The sequence below is a fragment of the Paralichthys olivaceus genome, chromosome 21 (genome assembly GCF_024713975.1).
Source record: "Paralichthys olivaceus isolate ysfri-2021 chromosome 21, ASM2471397v2, whole genome shotgun sequence".
NCBI classification, from domain to species: Eukaryota; Metazoa; Chordata; class Actinopteri; order Pleuronectiformes; family Paralichthyidae; genus Paralichthys; species Paralichthys olivaceus.
Genome location: NC_091113.1, coordinates 11,464,062 through 11,488,953, shown reverse-complemented (window position 1 = coordinate 11,488,953; position 24,892 = coordinate 11,464,062). Strand labels below are relative to the sequence as shown.

Below are 24,892 nucleotides of genomic sequence, written 5' to 3'. Positions count from 1 at the left end.
AATATTTCACACCTTCATCCATTAAAACAAGACGGTATCAAAAGCATACTGACTTAAAGCTAATTTAATAGCCACTCTTTTTAATTGTAACAGTATTGAATCTGGTAAAAACACTGTTTGGTGCTTTAGTGATTCACGGCATGATGGCCACCTCCATATTGTAATCTAAAGCTTCTCAAGACTCGCTCTCAGACGCCAGATCTAAAGAGGCTTGTATTTCACAGTTAACATTGGTCTCATTCATTGTATTTGTGTCACTTCAGCACTCTGGCAGCAGTAGTCTTTAAACAGCCTTTTATTCATGTATAGCTTGACCCTTTAATTATCCTCATCCCCTTTTATCAGCTCAAGCAAAAAGTATAACCTCCTCGACGTCTCCCGTGGCCCCCTTGTGGTCGGAGTTGGCCCCCACTTCAGAGCAGTCGCGAGGGCCGTCAGTTCTGTCCCGTTTATGCTCCTTGCTCTGTTCCTCTGGCTCCTCTTCATGTGCACATACGTCTTCAAACTGTTTTGAAGTCCTCTTCCTACAAAGAAGTCCTCTCTTAGCAGGTTTTACCAAACCGAGGAACAGGGAACTCAGCGCCATGCCGGCTGCACACGAGTAGAAGGCCGAGCCGTAGTTGTGAGTCACATCCACCAGCACACCTGCGGATAGAGGAGGAGTAAAAAGAAGCATTAAAGGAGCAGTCGGAAGATTTCACAAGTCACGTTTGTGAAGTGTAGTACCCAGTTCAACCACTGTGTAATGTCTCTGACTGTAGCTGATATGAACTGAAGTAATTTTCCTAAAATTATCTGGAGAGGCTGTATGTAACAATTGAACAGTTGTAATGTAGAAATGTATGTAACCGTTGGTGATATTTCTGGTTAATGCATGTTGTTCTCTTTTGACTGTTTTTAAGTTCTCCTACTTTAAATAAGTGCAACACTAAGATGACGGAGTATACCTTTTACATAGAAAACATTACACATCTCATGTAGCTCTTGAAGTCACTGCATCACTTTCACCAACCATCTTACTTTGATTGTCCACTATGTTTACAATCACTTCACACAGTCAACATAGTGCAAAATATGATGTACGGTTTTCAGTGCTACGGTTGTCAAAATTAGATTTTCGTCATGTCATGAACTATCCTTTAGTGATCAGAAGATAAAACCTGTGGTAAAGTGGAACCTCAGTATCCTTGAAACGTGTAATTAAGAGATAACACTTACCTCCAAGTGGGGGTCCGGCGAGCCCGGCGAAGCTTTGTATGAAAACATAGACACCAGCAGCCGAAGACATTCTCTCTATGCCGACGACATCATCCTCAGCCAGTATGGGGATGTGGGTGCAGGCTAGCGTCCCCATAAAGAAGCCGTACAAAGCACAGCACACAGCCAGCCCGTAGAACTCCGTGACCAAAGTAAATCCCACCAGATCTGCTGTCATTACAATGACACACACCAAAAGAACATACAGCTTTCTCTTCATGAACTGCTTTCGCGTCAGGATCCACCCAATGGAGAATCGGCCCAAGATTTCAGCCACAGCCATGGTGGAGAGCATGTAGGCGGCGCGGTCCCGCTCCACGCCCAGACTCACGCTCAGCTCGATGATGTAGAGCTGGGGGGCGAAGAAGCCGAGTGTGGCAAACAGCCCGAACAGACAGTAGAGAATGAAGTTGCACTCTCTGAGGATGGAGAAATCTAGAAGTTTTGAATTCTTTGGAGGTAGCGTATCTCCTCCCGATTCATTTTCCTCGTCTTTCATAGTTTGTTTCTCAGCATCTCTGTAATCTTTCTCCTCCTCAGTCTCAGCTTCTTTAATCCCTGATTCACTGTTTTCCACATAATCCCTCTCTGTCTCTGACCCTGCGTGTTTGTGCAGTAAGGTCTTCTCCTCTGTGCTGCTTTTATCTCCACCATATAGAGACTGTACACCGGAGTCTCCGGTGCTTACGGAGCCTCTGGTCAACTCCTTGTCCAGACTGTATGCTGCTTTTGCGATATTGTTTGTTACTGAGTCCTCTGGGTTTGTGTCCTCCACATTCTTCTGTGCGCTGAGGTGTTCCAGTTCCTTTGGGGATGCTCCGTCAGTCTCTCTCTTGTGGGATGCTCTGGGTTTGATAACGATTGGCCGAAGCAAAGCACCACAGATGATGATGGTGCTTTGCATCGCTCCGATCACTGCAATGGTGCGTCGCCAGCCAATGTGGTCCCTCAGTGCAGAAAAGGCTAAAAATCAAGAAAGAATATTCATCAGGGAGTTTTCATCTAAAAAAACTGCACATGGAGCATTAAGTATGAGGAGTTTGAGATCTGGCTTGTAAATAGGCTGCTATCATTGTATCAAAAGCCCAGTGTGTGGGATTTCTGGAAGATTCATGGGCAGAGATTAAATAAATTGAATGTATATATAATAATAACTATGTTAGTGATATTACTGTATAATAACCTGAAACAAAACCCTCTAGAAAGAATTTTTCTATGTTACCTGAAGGACTATAAAACTTTTCCTACATGTATGGAAGGGGTAAGTGAGAGTGGCACTGAATACTACACAGAGAGCCTTTAATAGCTTTAGTATCTATTCACATAGCACTTCTCAAAACAAAGTTATTGAGTGCTTAACAAATTAAAACAGACTACTCTTCATCTTCTATCTTCTAACTCACCTGGCGCCAGGGCAAACATGGACAGGGACTCTCCTGTGGATGCCACAGCTGTGACCAGAGACCGTCGACGTGAGAAGTACTGGGAAAGGATGGTCACAGTGGGCAAGAAGGTCAGACAGTAGCCCAGACCTGCACAGTGGAAACCATGCAAGTGTTTAAGAGCAGTTTCATGTTAAGGATCATAGATGGAGACAAAGGAGCAGGAAAGCAATTTAATACCCGCAACTAAACCATAGGTGATGTATATTTGGTTGATGGAGCTGGTGAAGCTGGTGGCAATGGTACCCGAGGAAATTAGCAATCCTCCAATCATGACGACGGGTTGGAAGCCGAGGCGGCTTGTCATCACAGAGGAGAGAGGACCTGAGGACCAACAGGGATCACAGGTCTGTTTAGAGTCAGCAGCAAAGCAGTAGTTCTCAAAACGTCATCATCTTTTGACTTTGTTTTTGTGCCCCTGTATCCCCTGCACTCACCGTTGAAGGTCATGACAAAGACACAAATGGAGACAATCCAGGAGACTCGACTGTTGGTCTCCCCGAACTCCTCCATCAGGTCCTGAAGGAAGATGCCGAAGCTCTTGATGGTACCGTAGGTGAAAACCTCCACCACGAAGAAGGCCGCAGCCACCATCCATCCCCAGCCTCCATCGGGAGGCTCTGAGTACACGTTGGGCCCCAAGAAACGTGGTACCTTGGTGCCACACAGTACCATGACTGGAAAAACCAAAAGGCAGTTTTAGTGACCGGTATAGTTGTTGAAAATGTCAAAAATAAACTTAAACACATATTTAAATTTGAATTCTGAATTGAGGAATACATAAAAATATAAGGGTCAAAAAATTAGGTTTTCATAAATGTGAACATAACCCAGGTCAGATTGAACTAGAAACTAGAATGGTGCTCAGCAGAGCCCAAACCAACCAACAAACAAAAAGGCAGGGGTGAAAACACAACCTTGGCAGAGGATCACTACACTCCAGCATCAACGGAGCTGTGTGCGCCTCCGACCTTTCCGCAGCACACAAGTCAGCTTCAGGTGAGTCGGGCAGTGTATTGCGCTGATTTCATTTGAACTTTCTTCCTTATTTCCCTCCGTCTTTTTATCAGCTAATTATTTTTTAAATGGTGATTCTGTGCATCCTCACCAAGATTTGTGTACAAACACCATTAGTGCTGTAACTAAAGATGGTCGAGGTAGAAGTTGAAGTCCAGCCTCTCTGATACTAATCACTTTTCTAGGTGTAGATCTGCAACCTTGATAATCTTGATAATCAACCTTTGGCCTAGATAAACTCACATTAGGAAGGAATGTGAAGGAATAGGCGTGAGTAATAGTTTACCTCTTTCTATCCTTTTGCTTCAGAGCAACACTTAACTATGTTGTTTTAGATTGACCCCATATTTAATCAGATTAGACTTAGAACCACCCCAAACACACAGCTTGATGTGGCACTCATAAGCTGTTCTGGTATGTTAATCAAAGCATAAACTGACTCACTGCTTACAGTGACACAATTTGAACAGAAGGTTGCACTGATAAATAATTAGAAATGTTTTACTTTGTCATTGTATTGATTAATTTCAGAGGAGTTGTCATATTGACATGTTAAAAACCGTTTTTACTTTGTCAGTTTTTAATTTGTATTTTCAATACTAGATTACTAGGTTGCAACTTAATTTGTTACTTAAAATCCACAAACAAAAGAAAAAATATTTGAAATGTTTGATCATTGCTTTGATTTATTTCAGAGGAGTGGTCATTTTGACATGTTTAAAAACTGTTTTTGCTTATTTTCATTATCAATACTGGATTACTAAATTACAACTTCATTTGTTACTTATACTTAGAATCCAACAACAAGAATTTCAAACTCCACTTTCGATCACTGTATAGATTCATCTCAGAGGAGTGGTTATGTTGACATATCGGACTCGTATGTTTCGTCCTCGTGCAGCTGACGCAACGCTCTGGGTGTTTGGCGGCTCGGTGCGACTCGAACAACAAGTCAAACTGTAAGTACTTGGCGCTGAGCCTCACATTTAAGCAGCAGTTGAGGAAATGAAGTGTGTTGGATTAGATTGAGCTGAGTGGAGCAGTAGCAGCGTGTCTCACCTGTGCAGCAGCCTCTCACACTATCTCTTCCTCTCCGCTCGACTCTCGCTCCAGAGGTCCGACTGGTCTGCTGTTGCGCGCGCTGAGTCAATGAACGGCAGCAGGTTTTGCCGGGTTTTACGCACGGTCATTTTCTCGCGTGCCGGTGTCCACAAACATACGCACACATGGAGGCACACGAGGACGCGCACGAACATGCCCCGTGGGCCTGGCAGGCGGTCTCTTGGACTACCCCCAAGCCTCCCCTCCTCTGAAGGGGGGAGGACAGAGGGGCTAAAGATCTGGTTACAACCAGTTCTCCCCCCCTCGCTCCATGTGCGTCTGCAGATTCCTCAGAACCCCCTGCAACCGTGGGGGGTGCGCGCACACACACTCAGCCCTGTGTGCCAGAGAAACTTTGTGATTGAGCGTTAAGCTAAAAGTAACTCCTCAAAATGCACAGTTTTCAATTATTAAATGTCAAAAATAGACTTTTTTTAATTTCTAAAGACACCATTTCTCCATGTTCCCAATTTACATAATTTACTCTCAGCAAAGGGCTTCACTCTGCAATTTATTTTCCATCAATATCAATACAACAAAAGTTCAGTCCACATTGATAGAATCTTGAACTTTTGGCCATATTGCCCGCTGCCATACTGTCTTTTTAAGATATCACAGACATGTTCAGTTGTTTATTTCCCTCAGACTCCATATGGACCTGAGATCATGTAAATGTTGAAGGGATTTTCCATCGTTGTGTTGTGGCAAAGATAATTGTTTGCTGTCCAAATCTCTGACTCCACAGCCTCCCCACTAAATATTCCATCACTGTGACTGTCATTTTGACCATGGACTCAAATCAACTCTCAGATTGCATCAGTGAAACATTAACTTTCGTTTTAGAATGGGGGGTAAATACTGATTATTTTCATCAATATTTACACTTGATGAAGAGGAGGTTGGGTTGGAACCATGTTTCCTGTTTATGAGGCATTTTTAAAGAAATTTGGTTTACCATCGCAGAGTTTCCAAATAGTTGTAGGAAAACTAAAGCAGCTCCCACTTTTTTAAGAATCTAAGTAATCTATTTTTGAATAAAAGGTATTCAGAGGTCAAATTTAATGTGGGCTATCTTTTCAGAAAATGTAATGTAAGAGAACTATCTGATATCGCTCAGTCAATTTCCCCAACCACCCTTAACAAACACAATGTTGTTTTATCCTCTTGCAACCTTACAAATTCACCTCATTGGACATTTCGCAAGACTGTGCAACACCTGCTCAGGTCACATACATAGCATCATGTTGCAAGCTGTGTATTTAACAGAGATGTGTTTTCGTCGCTGTAAAAAGGACAGAATGTGCCAAATTGTGGGTAAACGATTGCACTGCTGGTCTAAAAATAGAACCTGTATCTCAGCGTTTTCCTTATGTTTACTGTACATTATAAATGGAGCTACTTGGTGAGGTAAATAATGTAGTCATTCAGCTACAGAGCACTCTTTCACATCATTTGGTCACAAAATAAACATCTACCCCGAATGAATCCATTCCCTTAATGCTTTTAAATACGGTGAGACATTCGCAGTGTGTTTATATGCTATGTATGTTTTTAATGCTACCTATACAACATTTGGCAGGTTTTGACCCAAAATGGCCGAGTTTTTCACCCAGTTTCTTCTGACTGGGATACTGCTGTGTGGGCTGCTGCTCCACACGGTGTCCCAACATGGAGCCAGGGTTGATAATCCCAGCGAGAGGCCCAATTTCATCATCATTCTGGCAGATGATGTCGGCTGGGGGGACCTGGATGCTAACCAGCCTGAAGCGAAGGCAAACAATACTCCTCACCTCAACCTGATGGCTGAGCAAGGACTAAAGTATAATCCTTCATATCATTCTTGTTATCTAGCTCTAAATACCATGCGACGTTATCAGTGTCTTGTGTAAATCTACGTTCATTCATCTCATTTCTCTTTAAAAAATCATATTCTTCTTTTCTTCAGATTAACAGACTTCCATTCCCCGGCCTCTACTTGCTCCCCTTCCCGTGCCGCCATTCTGACAGGCCGCTACGGCCTAAGAAACGGAGTGACGCACAACTTCGCAGTGGGCTCTGTGGCCGGTCTGCCCCTCTCTGAAGTCACGTTGCCCCAGCTGCTGCAGGAAGCTGGATATTACACTGCCATGATCGGGAAATGGCATCTGGGCCACAACGGCCCATATGGTCCAACTCATAGAGGTAAGTGCAAGCTTGACATTTACGCCGTTTATCTGTGAGGACCTCACTAAACGTCACAGCCTTAGATCAGGCAGGATTTTGTCAAAGAGGTTTTTGGGTTGAAAGAAAACATTCATCCTTTCAAGTGAAAGCATAGAGATTGATTTCTGGGTTTTTTTCTGTACAGGAATGGATGATAAAAATAGATTCAATTTAATGGTCTTTGATGTAATTTGTTAAGCTACAGTAGAAACAAAGACGCTTTTGTCAACATAAAGGTGAGACTGATAAAGTTTTCTGAAACGGCAAGTTCAGCTGTTGCTGGCCATGGTATCATTCATAAAAGATTAAAGAGAATGTGTTTGGGTTGGGGTAGATTGATTTATTTCTAGAGTTCTCTTGTCTTATCCACCTCTCAAATCTCTTTACAGTACAGGCCATATCCACCCATTCACACACATATTCATACAGAGCCATCAGAGGCAAATCAGCCTCTTGCCCAACGACACTTCAGCACGCAGACAAACCACCAGTTAGGTTGCAGCTTGCTTTATCTCCTGAGCCACAACTTCCCATATATTTACTGTACACAGATAGACTACTGTTCAAATCCATAATATAATTTACAATAGCATTCCTATGATACAAATGAAATGCTGTCACATTTAAATTAGGTATTTAAAAAATGTATATGACACAAAATTATGATAGAAGTTAACACACACTCGTACATACTCCATTTTCTATAGCACAGCATCTTTCCGGTTCATTGCTGAGACTCTCTTTTCCATCGAGTGTGTGAGCGAGTCCATCGACCTCGCTGCCTGGGACAGACGAAACACGGTCATTCCCCTTTAGCTGACTCAACAACCCCCACCCAGCCCCACCCCAATAGGGATTAGTGAGCACCATGTCAAGGCCATGTGGTTACCATAATGGCATTAAAAGCCAGTGTGGTTGCAAGGGTTAATAGATAATAACACACAGTGTACAAGACTGAACTCCTGTGTATTGAGTTTGTGTACTACAACACAAAATACATTTCCTTTTGTCTCCCGGACAGGTTTTGACTACTACTTAGGTGTTCCATACAGTAATGACATGGGCTGCACTGACATACCAGGATATAACCTGCCCCAGTGCCTCCCCTGTGACACACCTGGACCTCAAGTGCTCAGGTGTGGCTCTGCGCTCACACTCTCACATCCTACTGGAAGTTGTTCTACTGACGGATGCTGTTTTGTTTGACAGTTAAATTGTTTCTACACAATACAATCCAGGGTTAATCCTGGATCTTTTGGGTTACGACGCTGGTTTACTTCAGATCAAAACCTTTCAGCCTGACTACTGACAATCAATCACATCACTGGATAACCAGACCAATTACTCCTACTGGATCCTGACAGAGACAAAAGAGTAACAAATCCTTTTCTTCATCTGCATAATATATTGTTAATAGTTTGTTTGAAAAAAAGCGAAAATACTAAACTGCTCTATAAATAAGAATAATTACAGTATATCCTTACTTGGACTTAACTGGAAAAAGCTTCTAGTACTTTTTCCTATTCTTGTTCTGTTATTATACTGTATACTGATACTACATATCACTTTCAAGCACCTCGTCTTTCAACGTTGGATGTGCTTACTTTTGTTTACGTTCTCAGTTTTTATCTCTCCTCATATTGTTCTGAGCTGCAGTGACAGATTCAGAATAAAAGCATTGACACTGTCACAATCAAAGAATCTTTTTCTCTGTGATCGTTTTTCCACATTAATTAAGGGTGATGAACTCTTTCTCCGTTTGTTGGAAGCTCTTTTGTCCCAGTCAGGATCCTGGAGGAATTATTTATTTTTCTGTAATCTGATTTGTCTGGAGGATGCTTCAGGAGATCAGGTCAGGTGAGAACATGCTGTCGATCTTTTCTCCTGAAGGTAACCTTGTTTACATCTGGGCAAACACAAACAGAATCCGACAATAAAGCATCAAGTGCTTCCTCTGGATTGTAAATCCCTGCACCTCCAAATCATTTCACCACTTGACAACATTACTCACACGAACACTCTTGCACACACACATTCTCCACTCATGTTGTTATGTTCTAGGTTGAAGAGGAGTGTGCATGAAGCCTGTTATTCCAAAGTGGGTCTACCTCTGATTGAAAACCGCAGTATTGTGGAGCAGCCGCTCAACCTATGGACGCTAACAGAGCAGTACAAATCTGCTGCAGCCAGGATTATACAAAATGCAAGGTACAATACAGCTGGCACAGTTGACATTTTGACATACAGATGCACAAACAGAGCTTGATGCAGTTTCATTTTAATGAAGAAAACTTACAGTCGGCAAGTGGATGACTAGGCAGATGAGTTGAAAGACAGCACGTAGGAGCGGACATGAGTCTAAGGAACACAAGGAAACATCACCAACAAAAGTCAAATAACCTGTCAAAAACAATAGAGAAAGGGCGATAATGAGAGGTGCCGGGTTGATTTGGAGTAGAGAAACTGGTTTGTGTGTATGGGCGGGGCAGGACAGGTAAGTGGGAACATGGAGGAAAGTTTGAGGACATCTGGTGGGTGACAAGAGGGAGATGAGGGGAGGCTGGAGACCGGAAGCAGAGGAGAGCAGAGGGCAGAGGCTCAGGATGAAAGTCTGTCTTCCTCATCATATATCTGACATTATAAAGTATTATTATGGTATATACATGTTCATATACTATGGTCTGGATCACAATGTGATGCCAAATTATTTTCTTGTACTGAGAAAACAGCATGGAAGATTTCAATTGATATCATTACCAGAGTGTGACTTAAACGCTTGAGTGGTTCTCTGATGTTTCTGAAGCTTTAGGGATTAAAGATAGATTTACTGAGTCTGATCGAGCAGCTTTTGTTTTAGTCAAACTGGTCCACATATCATTATCATGACAGGGCAGGGCAAGGCAGGGCTGGTTTATTTATATAACACCGTTCTCACTCAAGGCCAGGCACGAGTCAAAGTGCTTTACAAAGGCACATAAATACAGTAACAACTGTCACCGCGCCAGATTACACATACTCATCAGAAACAGTTCCCTGTTTTTGTTTTTTTTAATTAAGATCCTTGTTTCCTGGCAAATTGGTGAAAGTGTAAAAAAACACCCTAACTCACAATGATAAAGAAAGTGAAAAACAACATTCCTTAATCCAGGTCAGCAATTAATGGGTTCTTTCTTGGCCCATGTCCCATCCTTCCACAAAATTTAATAGAAATCCATTCATTAGACTTTGCGTAATCCTCCAACAGACATGGGTGAAAACATAACCTCATTGGTGGGTGTAGTGGAGGATTTAATCAGAAGTTCTATACATAGTGTATTCATAAATACACTGGCAGTTTTAGCAGACCCAAAGTCAGACTCAAAAACAAGCTTTCTTTCGTTTCTAGCTGTAGGAAATTCTGACACATCCACTCACTGACTGGTTCAATGATCTAATTCAGAAGATGTTAAGTTAGTTCCATCATGTGGTGGCACTTAAATGTAGAGATTAGTCATCTGCAAATTATGATGATATGGTATTCCATAATCTGAGTAATTGGAGCATGTGGATGTTGAACAAAAGAGGTCAGAGAACGGACTCTTGAGGAACTCCAACACAGAGAGTAAACGTGTATCTTCTGTTCGTTTTACTCAGCGGCCGGTGAAACCTGGTCTGTCAAGCGCTTCTGATTCTCTTACAGAAAGTGTGTGAGGGTGAAACATGAGAACTGAAAGAAATCAATTATTAGTCCAGAAGAGACTGCTGAGGAAGTCAAACATATTTGTTGATATAGGCACGAGGAAGAGAAACAAACACACTCTGGTGATGTATTTTTAAAAGGTTACCTGCTATGTTGTTTCCCCTGTCAAGTAAAAATTGGTAACCTGATCACAGCAGAACCAGAGCTACTTTATTCCTAGAGACTGTAATTATACATGTAAAGGTCAAGGTCAGTGTCCCCTTTCTCAACCCTATGCTCCATTACCTTCTACACCATAATAATAATGATAATAAATACATTCTGGTCTGTGGCTGTTTCTTTACAGTTGCAGATCTGCAATCAAACCCACTTTAGTTTCAATCTGTTTGGGTTGTAGTTGTTTTTGCCAAAATATTACCTGCGGACATATTCATTTGTACAGTTGCACCCAACTACAGTTAACTGCCTTTCACATGCACGGGTATGACTGTGGGCTGGGAAATGATCCAGCTGGGAAATGATGCAAGAGCGTATTTAGAGTTTTACAACCAATCAGGGTGTCCTCCTTTGTCACAATTTCTTTCTTTCTTTTTGGGGGAAATAGAAAAGTTCTTTAGTTAATACACATGAGTTGCTTAGACTTTGGCTAATTGTTATTACAAAAAAGATAAAATGACATCAGCTGGATTCAGTAGCATATAAAGCCTGGGAAAATAGACTGCCTGAGCTAATATATATATATATATATATATTATATATTTTTATATATATATATATATATATATATATATATTTCCAACAAATTTCTATCCACAAAATATACTTTGATATACTAAAGTTCACATCTACGTGTTATATGCTATTATTGCTTTACACTTTTTACCCCTAAACTTTTATAGGCTAACAGGAAATGGTTGCTTTCCATTGAGGGGTTCAGCTCCAGGATAATGTTATTGTTATATCTTATAGTGCTGCAAGAAGACAAAATCTTTAAATCAAGAGCACGTCTTGTCATAAGATCTCTCAGAGAAGCATTTGTCCATATAAACTATGTGACACTTTATTAATTGTCTTTTCAGTGAGCGACGGCAGCCCTATCTGCTATACATAGCTTTGGCTCACATGCACGTTCCCCTGGCTCCTCCACTCTCTCCAGACGCCACCACATCTAACCATCCAAATGACGGCAGGGTGTACGGTGCCAGTCTGCGAGAGATGGACAGCCTGGTGGGGGCAGTAAAGGGCACTTCTGATGACACAGACAAGAACAACACTCTCATCTGGTTCACTGGTGAGTCCACTGGATGAGTTATGTCTGTTCTTAGACACTGCTGTTGGAACTGTTATTGTAGAAAAGTTGTGTTTGTGTGTTTCTAGGGGACAATGGTCCTTGGGAACAGAAGTGCCAGTTCGCAGGAAGTGTGGGACCTTTCATAGGGAAGTGGCAGACCAGCAGAGGTATAGAAACATAGTTTTATAATAAAGTAAGTAGTTTGATAACTTGGTCTAAGCCCTAAGGCTATGAGAAGGACATAAAGGAAACACTTAATTTAGATCTGACAGTTGCTCTATGAATGATCGATGTAGAGATGATTTACCTAATCAATATGTTGTGGAAATGTTGGGAGTTTGTGAAAGTAGAAAGAAATGTACCATTAGAGGTAATAAAGTCAAGTCGGCAGCAGGAAATGTGCTCAGCAGCTTAAAGAAGAGAGGAAAGTGGAGCCAGAGCAGGGTAGATGAATACATCACATAAATTGCAAAATAATGAGGTAGGTTAACAACAAACAATGCAGTTAAAGGTTTATTCATTTACATAAAATAAATGTATGAAATAAATTATAACAAACCAAATATATAAAATAACAATACTGTAGGTGTGGAGCTGCATTACCTATATGAGATCTGTCCCCCACAGGCCTGTGGGTCTAATGGGGCGCCTGTAGAACTGCTCCAGATGTGCTGTGGTTTTGTAAAGGCTTATTAGTGAAGCACAGACTTAGCAGCTCACTCTTTAGGGATCTTTATTCCAAACGAGAATGTTGATGTATGACTCTGAAATATCTGTCTCTGTCATGTCAGTGTAGACGGTAAGCTTGCTAAGTGTACAAGTCTTTCAAGGTCTCAGTGCAGGAAGCCTGACTACCAGGTTTTTCTGGATGCTCGGGGCATACCAGGCTGATCAGTTCAGGTTTGATCAACAAAGAGGAAAAGAGCAGACTTGAACGTGGTTGTCTTGAGGGGATATGTTACTGCAGTGTTGCAGCAGTTGGAGGTTAGAGTTGCGGCAGGATGTACAATTTGACTGTAAGTTGTTCAATGGCCACAGAGGACGTCATTAAGGCATTAAGTGTGTTGTGGGGGAGCGAGGGGGGTAGTGTTTACCCCCTAGATGTAAATGACAAGAAAACTATTGCTACCACCAGACAGAAAGCTGCTGCATGAGGTGAACACTTGCCCCAAAATTCAAGCAAATGGATGGTGAGAAATGACTTCACTGTAGCTCATTCAACCAGGGAGAATTAAGACAATCTCGTGCTGTGGTTAGTAACATGGTGATGCATGTTTTGTGGAGCTGAGGATACAGTAGTAAAGGCCTAAAGCTTAAATATACAGCAGGCTGTGGTGGCAGAGGGGTGGTGCTTGCCTTAACTGTGTTCAGTTGCATGGTAGTGGCTGGAGCTGTTGCACATCATATTGCTGTGAATCCTCATATTCCTACACTGATCTTTTTCCTGCGTGTGAGGTGGAGGCTCGGCTAAGCGGACCACGTGGGAGGGAGGTCACAGGGTGCCGACAGTGGCCTATTGGCCTGGAAAGATCCCTGCTAACACCACCAGCTCTGCCCTGCTCAGGTTCTTTAAGTTATTTTACTGATACATAGAGATTCAAACACTTCAAATACTTTTGGAATATAGAATTTTGTCTACAGGCAAAAAAGTGCTCTCTTCTCATCTTTGTGCTCTCTTGCAGTGGGATGGACATCTTCCCAACTCTTTTGTCTCTGGCAGGGGTAACACCTCCAAGAGACAGACGTTACGATGGCATAGATGCCACAAATATCCTCCTGCGAGGTGAACACAGCGGTCATGAGGTAAGAGCTAGTTTTTGCTGTCAATCTCATATTGGTGTTCCCTGACTCTAGCCTAATGTCAGCTGGGATCGGTCCCAGCCCTGCCTCACTGTGGTGAGATAAAACATTATCTGTGGTGTAGATACTGGATGGATGTTTTTTTACTTTGGTTTATTAAAGCTCCACCAGGGAGAGAATGTTTTCAGCCCTGTCTGTTGGTTTGTCTGTTGGTTAACTAGTTAACTATTTTGGTGAGGGGATGGGACATGGGCCGAGAAAGAACCCATTACATTTTAGTGCTGATCCCAGAATGTTTTTTTTCTTCCCCCAACTTCCCAAAGAATAAATCATAGATCTTATTAAGAAATATCAGGCGTATTCAGACGACTGGCATTTATGAGTGTGTGCAATTTGGCGCAGATTGATTGAAGTTAAGGGGACTGTCGGGCCTTGGCGGAGGTACTGTATGTGCTCTACTGAGTGACATCATAGATTAGTCAATGTAGGCGTGCATTAGGATCTTGCTGCAGACATTAAATTCCTCTCATCTTTTTTTTGTAGTTTCTTTTTCACCCTAACAGTGGCGCTGCGGGGGAGTTTGGTGACCTGCAGACAGTTCGATCAGGGAAACACAAAGCGTTCTACATCACAGGTCAGTGGCTTCGACCTCACTTAGCTTCCACCTCACTTAGTCCCACTTAGTGAAGTTAGTAGACATGTTTGACCAAATTAAATGATTGTACAGTGATGATGATGCATGTTGGTGGTGCCTCACCACCATGTTGGATGGTATGCAGAACATTATGTCAGTGTGGTTGTCAACAGACAGCGTGTGCAAGAAGCTGCTGCTTTTATATAGTGGAGGAATATGAATGTAAAATGAGATGCTAGAAATTAGCATATGTCATAAGTGGTATTAGATAGTTAAAATGACAATTTTTTACAAAAATGTGAGTCGCAGCGAAGAGTATACTAACACACATCTCTGTCCCATTACAGGTGCAGCTGAGGCATGTGGCGGTGCAACAGGGATCCAGCAGCTCCATGACCCACCATTGATATTTGACCTAGAGCGTGACAAGGCCGAGGAAACACCCCTGGACGCCGGGACACATGAGCACCGGGTGGTAGCAGAGAGGGTCGCCCGCGGGAGGGAGGAGCTGTTGTGGGACATAGCCACAGATGAGTCTGTGTCTGCAGCTGACTACAGGACGGACAAATCAGCAGCACCCTGCTGTGACCCGAGTCAGGCTGTTTGCCGCTGCCACGCACCAGGCCGAGGAAAGGAACTCACTCACAGAAAGAGAAGGACACAGATGTGAGACAACAACACGTGGTGACAAATATCAGCTCCAGGATGTGCTCAGTTGTTTGTTTGTAGAATGAGCTGTTTTGGAGGTTCAACGTGCAGACGCAGCAGGAAATGTGTAAACAAGCAGAGAGAGCAAATAGAAGAACTCTGGCCTGTGATTGGCCAGGTGGTGGAGAAAAGGTCGGTGTCAGGTAGTACTCCATAATGTCAATAATTTGATCTATCAAAACATGACAGCTTAGTTGTGCTTCAGTCAGTGGATGATTTATTGCAATGTTAATCATTAGGAAGCCACGCTGTTTGTTTAACAATGGACTTTGCAGACTATAAACACATGCATTTGGTATTTGATGAGATTTAATGGGGTATTTTAATATCATCACAACTTAGTATATGTTACTTTTAACAAATATTAATTAGACAGTGCAATGGTTGATCATTTCTCAGCTTTAATGAGTCTCTGTGGTGAACTGAACAGCTCAATGCAGCGGAAAGGTGTCCTAACAGTGCCACCTTTTGGCAACAAATTGTATTACCATATTACTTATTACAACAGTACTATATATAAATGTTATATATATATATATATGTATATATATACACATTATACACAAAATCCTCAATATATATTTATGCATGGTAAGTCTATGCATTGATGTGTAATACTTCAAAACGTTTTTCAAAAGAATATTTAATGTAAAGTAAAAATGAGCTGGACTTGCACATTAACACACTATTCAGCATTGCGTCATAAAATAAAAAAGGTCTTCAGGATATCACTGAAATCCACGGACGTGTACGTTTTTCGTCACGGGCAGCTCGTCGTCAAGATTTTCACATTTGGGATCGGCCACAGAGACGACTCCTACACACGTATCATCAGGTTATGTTTGTGACTCCGCGATATAAGTCTGTCGCTACCTTAATTAGCATCTGCAAGTCATACTTACTGCATGTATGAGGGTTTAAATAGTGTGTCACGCTTACAGCATCTTTATTTCACTCTAATGCCCTTCAAAAAGCTCCAAATGTCATGCAGCCTGATTGATAAAAATGCCCTGATGACAGATATTCAGATGTTAAAGATTTGTATGTGATGGAAAGAAAATACTAACAAAAGATTACACTGCTTTTTGCAGATTATCGTCAATAGCACTTGGCTTGTACGAAGCTTCTAAAGCGACTTTAGTATCTTTCATAGATAAAGGTTTTGAGAATTTGGGGCATTGCTCCTCCACAACAGCTGCTGGTCAAAACTCTACTAATACCTTGGTATATTCAGTCTGCTCACGAATGCCTGGGCCACACTGGGTGCATGTGTAGTGTGGGACACACGTCTGTTGGTCACACAGGGAGCATGTCTGCCCCACACAGGTATTTCTGGTATGACGACTGTATTTCCTGGAATAAAAGTAGAGCTATGTATTCAACTTAATGTCAGGACATTACGATATGAAGCTGTGCATCCTCCAGTCCCAATTACAATAGAATCCTTGTTAAAACAAATGACATTGGAGAAAGATCGTTTCACCATCTATTTTACTGTGAACCGCGCACAGCATGAGGAGAAAATAGGCGTGATGTTCCGCAATGCACACGCACTGCTCATGCATCCAGTGTGGCCCGGGTGTTATATTGTGCTGGACCAATCACATACTGGTTGCTACCATAATAATATAATGTCACCACGATGTCAGGTCCTTATTTAAAGACAAGTTTTAAAAACTGTTTTTTTATGGCGGAATATGAGAGCTAACAGTGGGACAGTCTTTAAATCTGTTTCAGTCTGTTAAATCTGTACTGACTCTTTTTTTTTTTTAATATTCCTTACAAAACGTGAGAGGGATGAAGATTAAACCGAAACATCACTCTGGCACGTTTTGACCCAAGGCCAGCAGAGGTACATGTACGGGAGTGGGTGGGGGGGTGCCACAACGTCTCAACACGTCAGGAATATGTTTGAAGTTTTCCAGCCTGCATCCATGCTCCAAAGCAAGTTGAGTCGGACTGTTCGCAGGGATGGGAGGGTTCATGGTGGGGGGTTTGGTCAGTTACTCTGGTTGCCAACTGGGGGAAACTCGTTCTCATCATCCAGACAGACGGGGCTCTCGGCGAATTCATGCTCCGGGATGACCTCGCCTTTCTGGGCTCCGCCTTCCTCAGAGTAACCTGAGGAAGAGAGGTAAGGAGGCAGCTGAGGTTTTTGTACCATTACAGGTTTCAGGTCTGGATTCACAAAACCTAAGAAAACTCAATTTTAGAGCTTCTTAAAATGAAGCCAATCAGACTCTAATCATCGATCATAGGTTTCGTGTCTTTTATGTGCTGCACTCGTGAACATTATTAATTAAACAAATCAAATTATACAACTTATATCTTGAAGCCTAGGTAAAATTCATCCAAAACACATAAATATTCAGAAAATATTTATAGTATAACTTCTCTAAAAATCTGCTCTCTTGTTTAGGATTTTACTTTTGACTGTTATGTATGTGTTTCAGGATGCCAGTGTTGAATGTTGAAAAGGTTTTAGGGTGGTAGCCTACCCATGAGAGTGGTGGCAGAGGGTGGGGTTGAAGGGAGTGCCACAGTGGCAGCGTATGATTGGCTGGTTGGTTGGGGAGGGACATCCTCTGTTTTCTCCTCTTCACTCTGTTCCACCTGCTCCTCGCAGGAGTCAAACAGCCTGCGGGGACAGAGCGGACTGAGACTCCACAACATCACAACGCACGACACAGTGATTATATAAGGCAAGTTCAGATTGCAGAGGTGGAAACTTGAAAGTGTCCCACTGTCACACATTAACACACACTGGATTTGCCTGATTTGTCCTATTTAAATGTTGTTGTGTTAAAAATAAGTAATAAGTAGAGCATTTCCTGTAAATGTACAATACATTCCAGTAGATTTCATGAGTTAGGCATCTTCTACATGTATGGAAACAATTTTTCCTCCTGAGCTATTTGTATTCTTCCAGTTTCACGTCTGTCATATTTTCCAGTCGTATTCTCTCTTGGGCTCACTCAGACATTTTGCCGATATCTTTACTAACCCTGAAATGTTAGCAACTGGCTCGGACATTTGGGTGCTCACATTCAGCACAACTGGAAAATTTCAGGAAAATATAAAGCAGCTTTATAGTAATGAGGGACACCTAACAAAATAATTTTAACTTTACATTTATATTTATGCATGATGCAGCCCATAAAGGCACACACACCTGTGTCTTTGGACAAGGACACACTCGCCTCCATCCTGTGGATCCACATTATAGATGTAGAGATATCCGTCCGAGGACGCCACCACTAGGCGAGGGAGCTTCTGAATCCTGACAAACAAAACACACATGAGATGTCAATGAACCTACACATTCATACACTTGTTAACAAATGCTTCTCTCTTTGTCTTACGTGGCCAGGGCGCAGATGTTCTTCAGGCCGAACATGTTGAGTCGTACAGTCGCAAAGGCTCTGTCCTGATGCATCATGTCGGACACCTGAGTGGGCAAATAGGTGCTGGCTGCTGTGAACATTTTACCCACATACGCTGACCATGTAGGAGACTCCTCATCCTGACTGGAAGGAAAAAAGAGGGGTCATGATTTAAAATGTAAAGAAATAGCATTTTAAGATTAATAAATCACTACAGGAGCTTTTTTCTGTCCAGATGAATTTGACATATTAAGGCACTTTTAGTTGAAAACACGTTGCCTTGTTTTACATCAGCGATACAGCAGATGGTGCTGTTCATTCAATTGTCCTTCGAAGAACCATGAAGGGGTCAGAAAAGGACACAGGAGGCTTTAAATACACGGAATCATGTCATTGCAAGTTGTTTTGGGAAAGATGCACATGCAAAATATTTGTAATGTTATGTAAAGGGGAAAACATTTCATCATAGATTTAAAAAAAATCCAAATAACAAGGTTAATTATGACCTGGATGAAAGCACCAGCAAAACCACAACAGCATCATTAGCACTCTGAAGCTGGTTAGTCAGTAAATTCATGTTTCGATCCATAGAAAACAAAATGCGCATTTAATGTGTCATGTAGAAACAAAGGTCCTGTTCAGACCAGGTGTAAACATCTGTGCGAGAGATCCGATCACAAGGGGGAAGTATTAAATATGTGTGTTCACACCTGGCATTAAAATGAATCCAGAATGTGTCTCCTCTTGCGTAACACCGCTCAATATGCAAATGATCACAAACTTCCTTTGTGTTAGTGAAAAGCAAATGATGTTGTACCCAGTGTGAGTTTACAGACATGATACTGTGTCAGTGTGAGTGAAAGACAGAATTTGAGAATGAGTGGGACTGAATTCATGAGTGTGCACCGCTATAAAGACTGATTTGACCAATTCAAGAAAAGTATCAATCATTATGTGGTGATCAGTGTTGATATTATATCAGTGGCTACTACTGAGAAGCTTCCGATAACCGTTTTAACTGTAGCGGACCTTTACTTGGCGCTTACCACTTGTGATCAGCTCACTCAGGACGGATGTTAGTATCAGGTCTAATCGTGGTCAAAGAGTTGACAGCATTTACCTTGGGCTGTGCTGCTCCAGTTTAAAGATGTGGACCGTCTCAGTGTTGCTGGAGGCGCACAGGAACTGGGCATCAGCACTGAAGGACAAGGAACTAATACTGACGTACCTGACACACAAGAAACAAACATGGAGAGCATCAATTACTGAAAACACAAAGATGAAATCTGATAATGTGCTAAAACGTTGAGTGACAACAGCCTCTCCAGCTACTGAGCATCAGGAGTTAAGTGTCTTACTCATATAAACACTAAGTATTGAGTATTAGGCCTGTGTATCATCTTGATCACTGTCTATGCACAGTTTGCTTGTTTCGGATTTAACTGTGAAGATGTGAGCACTGACCTCTTCATCCCTCGCCGGAATTCAAACAGTCTCTGACCTTCAGGAATGCCGAAGACTCTAATAACAGTACCCTATGTTGCAGAGGATTGATGGTTAGACAGGGGGATAGCAAAAATGAAAAAAGGGGGGGGTTAAGTCCTCACCTTCTCTGAGGCGCTGGCCAGTTTGGTGCCAGAGGGGTTGAAGGTGAGGGCTGCCAATGGACTGTCGTGGGCCTGAATCAGTGTCACAGTGCTCTAACAAAAGCAAACAAGTGCTTTTTCATGACACATGACAACAGCAGTATTTCTTTCCATCAGTGGTTGTGTTAGAAAATTCAATGCAGCCTTACCAGGTTGTTGGCATCATAGATTGTGATCTCCCCGATGGTGGCACTGCCAGGGTACGCCAGGTAGGAGTTACTGTGGTTGACGGAAAGAGCGCAGAGACCTACGAGGGAGTGCAGAGGATGATTTAAGCCGTTTCATGTCTTTATTCGCTTTCTTCCAGAGTCCTTTTGGGCCAATTGTGAAGGCTGGTTCATCTGTTATCTATCTGGGGACATTACTAAAAAAGTCTTTCTCAAAAGGTTCAATAGAGACTGATGACAGTATAAAATGTCTTCAGTTATTCAGCATATTTGTTGTTAGTTGTCAAGGGGTTTCTACCAGGTAAACCAATTCATAATACATTAAAGTGAACAAATGCTTAAATCAATATAATATAAATAGTTGAATGATTTGATTTTTCTGTATTTTTCCATGTTTAAATCTAAATTTACATGCTTAAGAATTATTGTAAATACAAAACATACCCACAAAATAATAATGGGTCGGACAGAGGGATGCTTGCCAAGATTCACCTAAAATTAATTGTAGGAACATTTTTAATATGTATAAATACTGTTAAAAATTGAATTTAAGACTTCTTTTAAATTATGAGTATTTATCTTACAATACTCTGCACCCCTCTGAGTAGCTTTAAAGCAACAGCAGTCTTCATCTTCCAAATGAAAAGTGTATATAGTCCTAAAAAACTGCACTCACGCTCACTTACTGGTTTTGCTGCTACAGCTGTAGTGGATGTGGTTTGAGCAGTGTGACCAGTAGCTTCTGGTGGCTAATGTTAGCACACTAAAGACAGATTTTGCTCCACAACTGACATTACTACTTAATGACTGTCAGGAGAGTTTATGATTAAATTATAGATTCCTTATTCATTTGGCCTTTTTCCTGTCTCCTTGTGTTTATGTTTGTGTTTATATTTATGTTTTCTCCATGAGTTCTGCTTCCTGTTTTATTTTGTAGTTCCTGCTCCTTGTGTGTTTTCCACCCTGGCTTCCTGTCTTTGTCCTATTTCCCACCCTTGTGATTGTCTGCACCAGTTGCTCATGTGCTTCACCTGTGTCCAATTTCCCCAGCCTCCCTTGTGTATATAAGTCTCTGTGCTTCCCCTTGTCTTGGGTGTACCTGAGGGGTTGGTGGGTGTGTTGAGCAGGGTCTTGAGTAGTTTCATGTCTTTGATATTGTGGATGTAGATGGACTCCTCCAAACACACCACCAGCCGCTGAGGGGACAGTGACACATGGATTAGTAAGGAACCAGAGAGATTACAGGTTGCGGACGGGTCTATTTCCTACTTCTCACCTGTCTGTTGAGCCTGACGGACAGGATGTTGTTGGAGTAACTGTAGTTGCATATCTCTGTACCCTTCTTGAAGTGGTAGACGTTCATTCGCCGTGGCATGGAGAGGCTGACCACCACCACCAGACTGCTGGAAAACAGCCGCTCCACTATATACACGTCCGGACATTCGACTGGGAGAGGGACGAGAGGAAGAGCCTGGATACAGCTGGGTACTTTGACTTGGAAAAGCTATGGAAACTTAAATCTACTGACATCTATTGCACTTCTGACCATCCTTGGAGAAGGAACCCCTCACTGTGACTCTCTGGGGTTTTTTGGGGGGTAGTTTTTCATCACTCTAGGGTTACGGACAGAGGATATCCACTGTATCTTTAAGCCCTTGGGATTTGCGAATATGGGCTATACAATTAAAATTTGATTTAATGATTAAATGTAAGCTTATATTACCAATAACACATAGGAGAATGCTGCATTAACTTCTGTTCGATACTGATGCATTGGCAGACACTTTAACAGCTTTTATAAACTCTGCATTTTGCCAACCAATACAAACTTTTTCTCTTATTGCAGCCTCTGAGTATTAGAAAACTGAGTGTTCCTCCATATTGACCCCTGTATGCAGAACATGTTGTGGCCCGTCTGAGCTGATGTATGACCAAGGTGAACTGTACTTCTTTAAGTCTGTCACCTTGCTGTTAACGACATGTCTTCTGAGGGAGGGGATGCTGGTGTGTACGCATAACAGGAGATTTCATGGACACCCACAAACATGTACATTCTGTACCGTGGATGTGGGAGCTGTCACGCATGCACTCGATGTTCCTGAGAAAAGAGTCTACAGAGCAGATTTCTTCCTACCTCCCTGATGGATGCAATCTAGTTTGTCCACAGCAGTGACTGAGAAGAGCTGGTAGCCCGTCTTGATGCCCACAGACAGAGAACTACAATATAAACACACAAACACAGAACATGTTATAAACCACATCCTCCACAGTTATAGTAAAAAAATAACAATACTGTGATTGACTGACTGACTTATTGATACTGCATTTGAGGTGAAATTCCAGGAAACTTTTATTGTCTGTAAACGGATAAATGTATTTGGTGTGCAACTAAAAGATGACTGTCCATGCACTCACATACAATCAGTGTAGTATAATATTGCAGACAACAGGGAGTGAAATCTATATAAAGGATGTTATAAGACACTGGCCTCATGACTGTTAGCTTCCATTAGAGAGTTATTCCGATGGTGTTGGATGAGTGTGATCATCACATACTTGCGGCATGTGCTACATGAGCTGACGTGACTTCTTTACAAGAAAACTGATAACGCAAGTGTTGTGGGTGTAATAGTAGCAAATCGCCATAACTGACAGGAGACGGTTACTGGGTCCGACCTGAGCTTGAGTTCACCTGAGGAGGTGCTCAGTATCCAAAGGTGGTGTGGTCCCCCCCCTCCAGTCTATCTTATCTTTATTAGACAACTTAGCCGTTATGCATCTTCCATTAAAAACCTGAGAAGTGCCTCAGAGATTTTCCCCCTTATCTTATCACGGCTGAAGACAATGAGTGATAGAATGACAAAGGGATAAGAAGACCGGGCTGAGTGTTGGAACACCTGCTTAGTTTTGCAAGCAGCACCAGGGTGGATGTTTATGTACCTGTAAAAGAAAAACACAGATCTCGGTGTGTCTGTTAATTTGTATTGTACCCTCTAATAAGGCATTAACATGGATAATGGACACCTACAGCTCATATATGATTGGCTGACATTAGTGGAGAAGACAAAAATGACACAGGAAAGTTGTTTCCAGTAAAAATTGATGAAACACATTTACTGCTACTGTTGCATGTTAATTATTAACTGTACGTTTCTCATTACTATGCATCATGTTGGAGTTACATAGCCTGAACTGTATTTGGTTACTAACTGTAGTTTAATGTGCAACAGGCCCAGAAGATTAGCTCAGTGGCCTACTTCACTTTCGGCTGAAGTTTCTTATAAGCATACACAAGCTTGTTGTGTGGTTTTGACGCACACACACATCCACACTGTTTTAAAAATGACCCGCAGAGTGTCGATACGATTGAAAACAATTATGCAACAGTAAGGTGCATGGAGGGAGATTGAGTTCACGCCGGGCCCGGGCCGCGGGGTCGCTTACGTGGTGTCCTGGTTGAACGAGGCGCAGATGAAGCCTCTGTCCGCCGCGGGGCCCTCCGGCGCGTCCTGGGACTCCATCCGAGCCGCCGAGCTCGCTCCCCGTCTCGTCGGCCGAGGTCGGAGGCCTTTGGGCTCGGGTCGATCCCCGCTTCCCCCCCTTCCTCTGGTGCCCCGACTCCAAGCGCCACGCTCACACTCTTCTCCGGGGAGAGGAATGTCCGGGGCTGAGGTTCAGGTGGTACACATCACACACACACACCGAGCGGACTGACCCGAACAGAACACCCGAGAACCCCCCTCCTCACCGAGCCGCCTCCTCCGGTCAGCGCGGTGTTATTATTGTGTTAATAACTTTCAATATTCTCACTGCAAAACAAAAACAGCTGATGGGAGGATGCGTCACTCCGAGCTGCGTGGGGATTGGCTGGCGGCTGCACGTCGACACATCCTCTCCTGGATTTCTATTGGTGGAGCTGCCTAAAGCCGAGGATCGATTTGATTGCGCAACCGCCAATCAAATAGGGACCGCCCAGTTGGAGGTAAGAAGCTGTCTATTGGCCGGTTTCACTTTCAGTCTTGTCACGAGGAATTGTTTTGATGATTTCATTGGATGAAAGACGCGCAGCAAGCTGCCGCGGCACATCAGCCCTCCCAACTGTGGGACAAAGCGTCTTGTTGTTGTTAAAACCTCATTTCACTTATTAACGTGTTTTGTATTTGTTATTCATAATGTATGTTTTAACTCTATTTTATGCTACTTCATATTGAACACTATATTTTAGAGAAAAATACTGTGCTTTTGAGTCGACTGATAACTTTAGCTACCTTGCAGATACTTTGCAGAGCAAAAAAGTATTTTGTTCCTGTCAAAGTAAATTTTCTGACTCTGAAAGCTATTCAAATCCTTCTTACACTGTAATATCGATTCAGTAACATTGTATACAATAATTAAACACTTATATATCTGTGCATGGACTATTTTAGATTTTGTTAATAACAATTCAGTTATTTTATGTGAGTAACATCCTGAATGCAGTACATACTTATTTGTGTGGACTTAAACACTTCATCCACCCCGCCATAGGCACTGGTTAATAGATAATGAGTGAATTTTCGTTTTTG

At 42.3% G+C, this 24,892-nt stretch overlaps 3 protein-coding genes across 5 annotated transcripts; 1 reads left to right on the top strand and 2 right to left on the bottom strand.

Moving 5' to 3' along the window:
* Positions 1–254: 254 nt before the first annotated feature.
* On the bottom strand, positions 255–12,720 carry LOC109626863 (monocarboxylate transporter 7-like). 2 transcript variants are annotated; one of them, XM_069517885.1, is made up of 7 exons: positions 12,593–12,720; positions 9,316–9,377; positions 3,137–3,376; positions 2,880–3,023; positions 2,661–2,789; positions 1,219–2,220; positions 255–645 (listed from the first exon to the last, which is right to left on the bottom strand). In XM_069517885.1, the coding sequence occupies exons 2-7, from the start codon at positions 9,371–9,373 to the stop codon at positions 347–349; spliced, it is 1,872 nt and encodes a 623-aa protein (XP_069373986.1). In that variant the 5' UTR covers positions 9,374–9,377; positions 12,593–12,720; the 3' UTR covers positions 255–346. The 2 variants fall into 2 exon arrangements, with proteins under 2 accessions (XP_069373986.1, XP_019938608.2); XM_020083049.2 differs by lacking the exons at positions 9,316–9,377; positions 12,593–12,720 and adding an exon at positions 4,776–4,988.
* arsg (arylsulfatase G) lies at positions 3,567–15,862 on the top strand. Of its 2 annotated transcripts, none has more exons than XM_020083050.2 (12): positions 3,567–3,698; positions 4,557–4,675; positions 6,397–6,636; positions 6,763–6,998; positions 8,041–8,155; positions 9,081–9,227; positions 11,778–11,989; positions 12,076–12,156; positions 13,445–13,553; positions 13,672–13,792; positions 14,333–14,423; positions 14,771–15,862. In XM_020083050.2, exons 3-12 carry the CDS (start codon positions 6,410–6,412, stop codon positions 15,091–15,093), a joined length of 1,662 nt encoding a protein of 553 aa, XP_019938609.2. In that variant the 5' UTR covers positions 3,567–3,698; positions 4,557–4,675; positions 6,397–6,409; the 3' UTR covers positions 15,094–15,862. The 2 variants fall into 2 exon arrangements, with proteins under 2 accessions (XP_019938609.2, XP_019938610.2); XM_020083051.2 differs by having other exon boundaries at positions 3,572–3,698; positions 4,618–4,675.
* On the bottom strand, positions 15,516–24,219 carry LOC109626866 (WD repeat domain phosphoinositide-interacting protein 1). The gene is made up of 12 exons (XM_020083052.2): positions 23,772–24,219; positions 22,462–22,544; positions 21,604–21,773; positions 21,427–21,523; positions 20,310–20,407; positions 20,122–20,214; positions 19,979–20,049; positions 19,635–19,742; positions 18,494–18,658; positions 18,304–18,411; positions 17,630–17,769; positions 15,516–17,252 (listed from the first exon to the last, which is right to left on the bottom strand). The coding sequence occupies exons 1-12, from the start codon at positions 23,846–23,848 to the stop codon at positions 17,131–17,133; spliced, it is 1,332 nt and encodes a 443-aa protein (XP_019938611.1). The 5' UTR covers positions 23,849–24,219; the 3' UTR covers positions 15,516–17,130.
* Positions 24,220–24,892: the final 673 nt, after the last annotated feature.

What these genes read in the sequence shown, in the direction of transcription:
- LOC109626863 (XM_069517885.1), bottom strand. Translation starts at nt 9,373, where the DNA reads ATGTCCGCTCCTACGTGCTGTCTTTCAACTCATCTGCCTAGTCATCCA. An exon ending in TAGTCATCCACTTGCCGACT is followed by an intron (nt 3,377 to 9,315) that starts GTAAGTTTTCTT and finishes TGGTTTTTCCAG; the next exon opens with TCATGGTACTGTGTGGCACC. An exon ending in CGCCGGACCCCCACTTGGAG is followed by an intron (nt 646 to 1,218) that starts GTAAGTGTTATC and finishes CTCTATCCGCAG; the next exon opens with GTGTGCTGGTGGATGTGACT.
- LOC109626866 (XM_020083052.2), bottom strand. Translation starts at nt 23,848, where the DNA reads ATGGAGTCCCAGGACGCGCCGGAGGGCCCCGCGGCGGACAGAGGCTTC. An exon ending in TTCCGGCGAGGGATGAAGAG is followed by an intron (nt 19,743 to 19,978) that starts GTCAGTGCTCAC and finishes CTTGTGTGTCAG; the next exon opens with GTACGTCAGTATTAGTTCCT. An exon ending in CTGGAGCAGCACAGCCCAAG is followed by an intron (nt 18,659 to 19,634) that starts GTAAATGCTGTC and finishes TTTTCCTTCCAG; the next exon opens with TCAGGATGAGGAGTCTCCTA.
- arsg (XM_020083050.2), top strand. Translation starts at nt 6,410, where the DNA reads ATGGCCGAGTTTTTCACCCAGTTTCTTCTGACTGGGATACTGCTGTGT. An exon ending in GAAGTGGCAGACCAGCAGAG is followed by an intron (nt 12,157 to 13,444) that starts GTATAGAAACAT and finishes CCTGCGTGTGAG; the next exon opens with GTGGAGGCTCGGCTAAGCGG. An exon ending in GTGAACACAGCGGTCATGAG is followed by an intron (nt 13,793 to 14,332) that starts GTAAGAGCTAGT and finishes TTTTTTTTGTAG; the next exon opens with TTTCTTTTTCACCCTAACAG.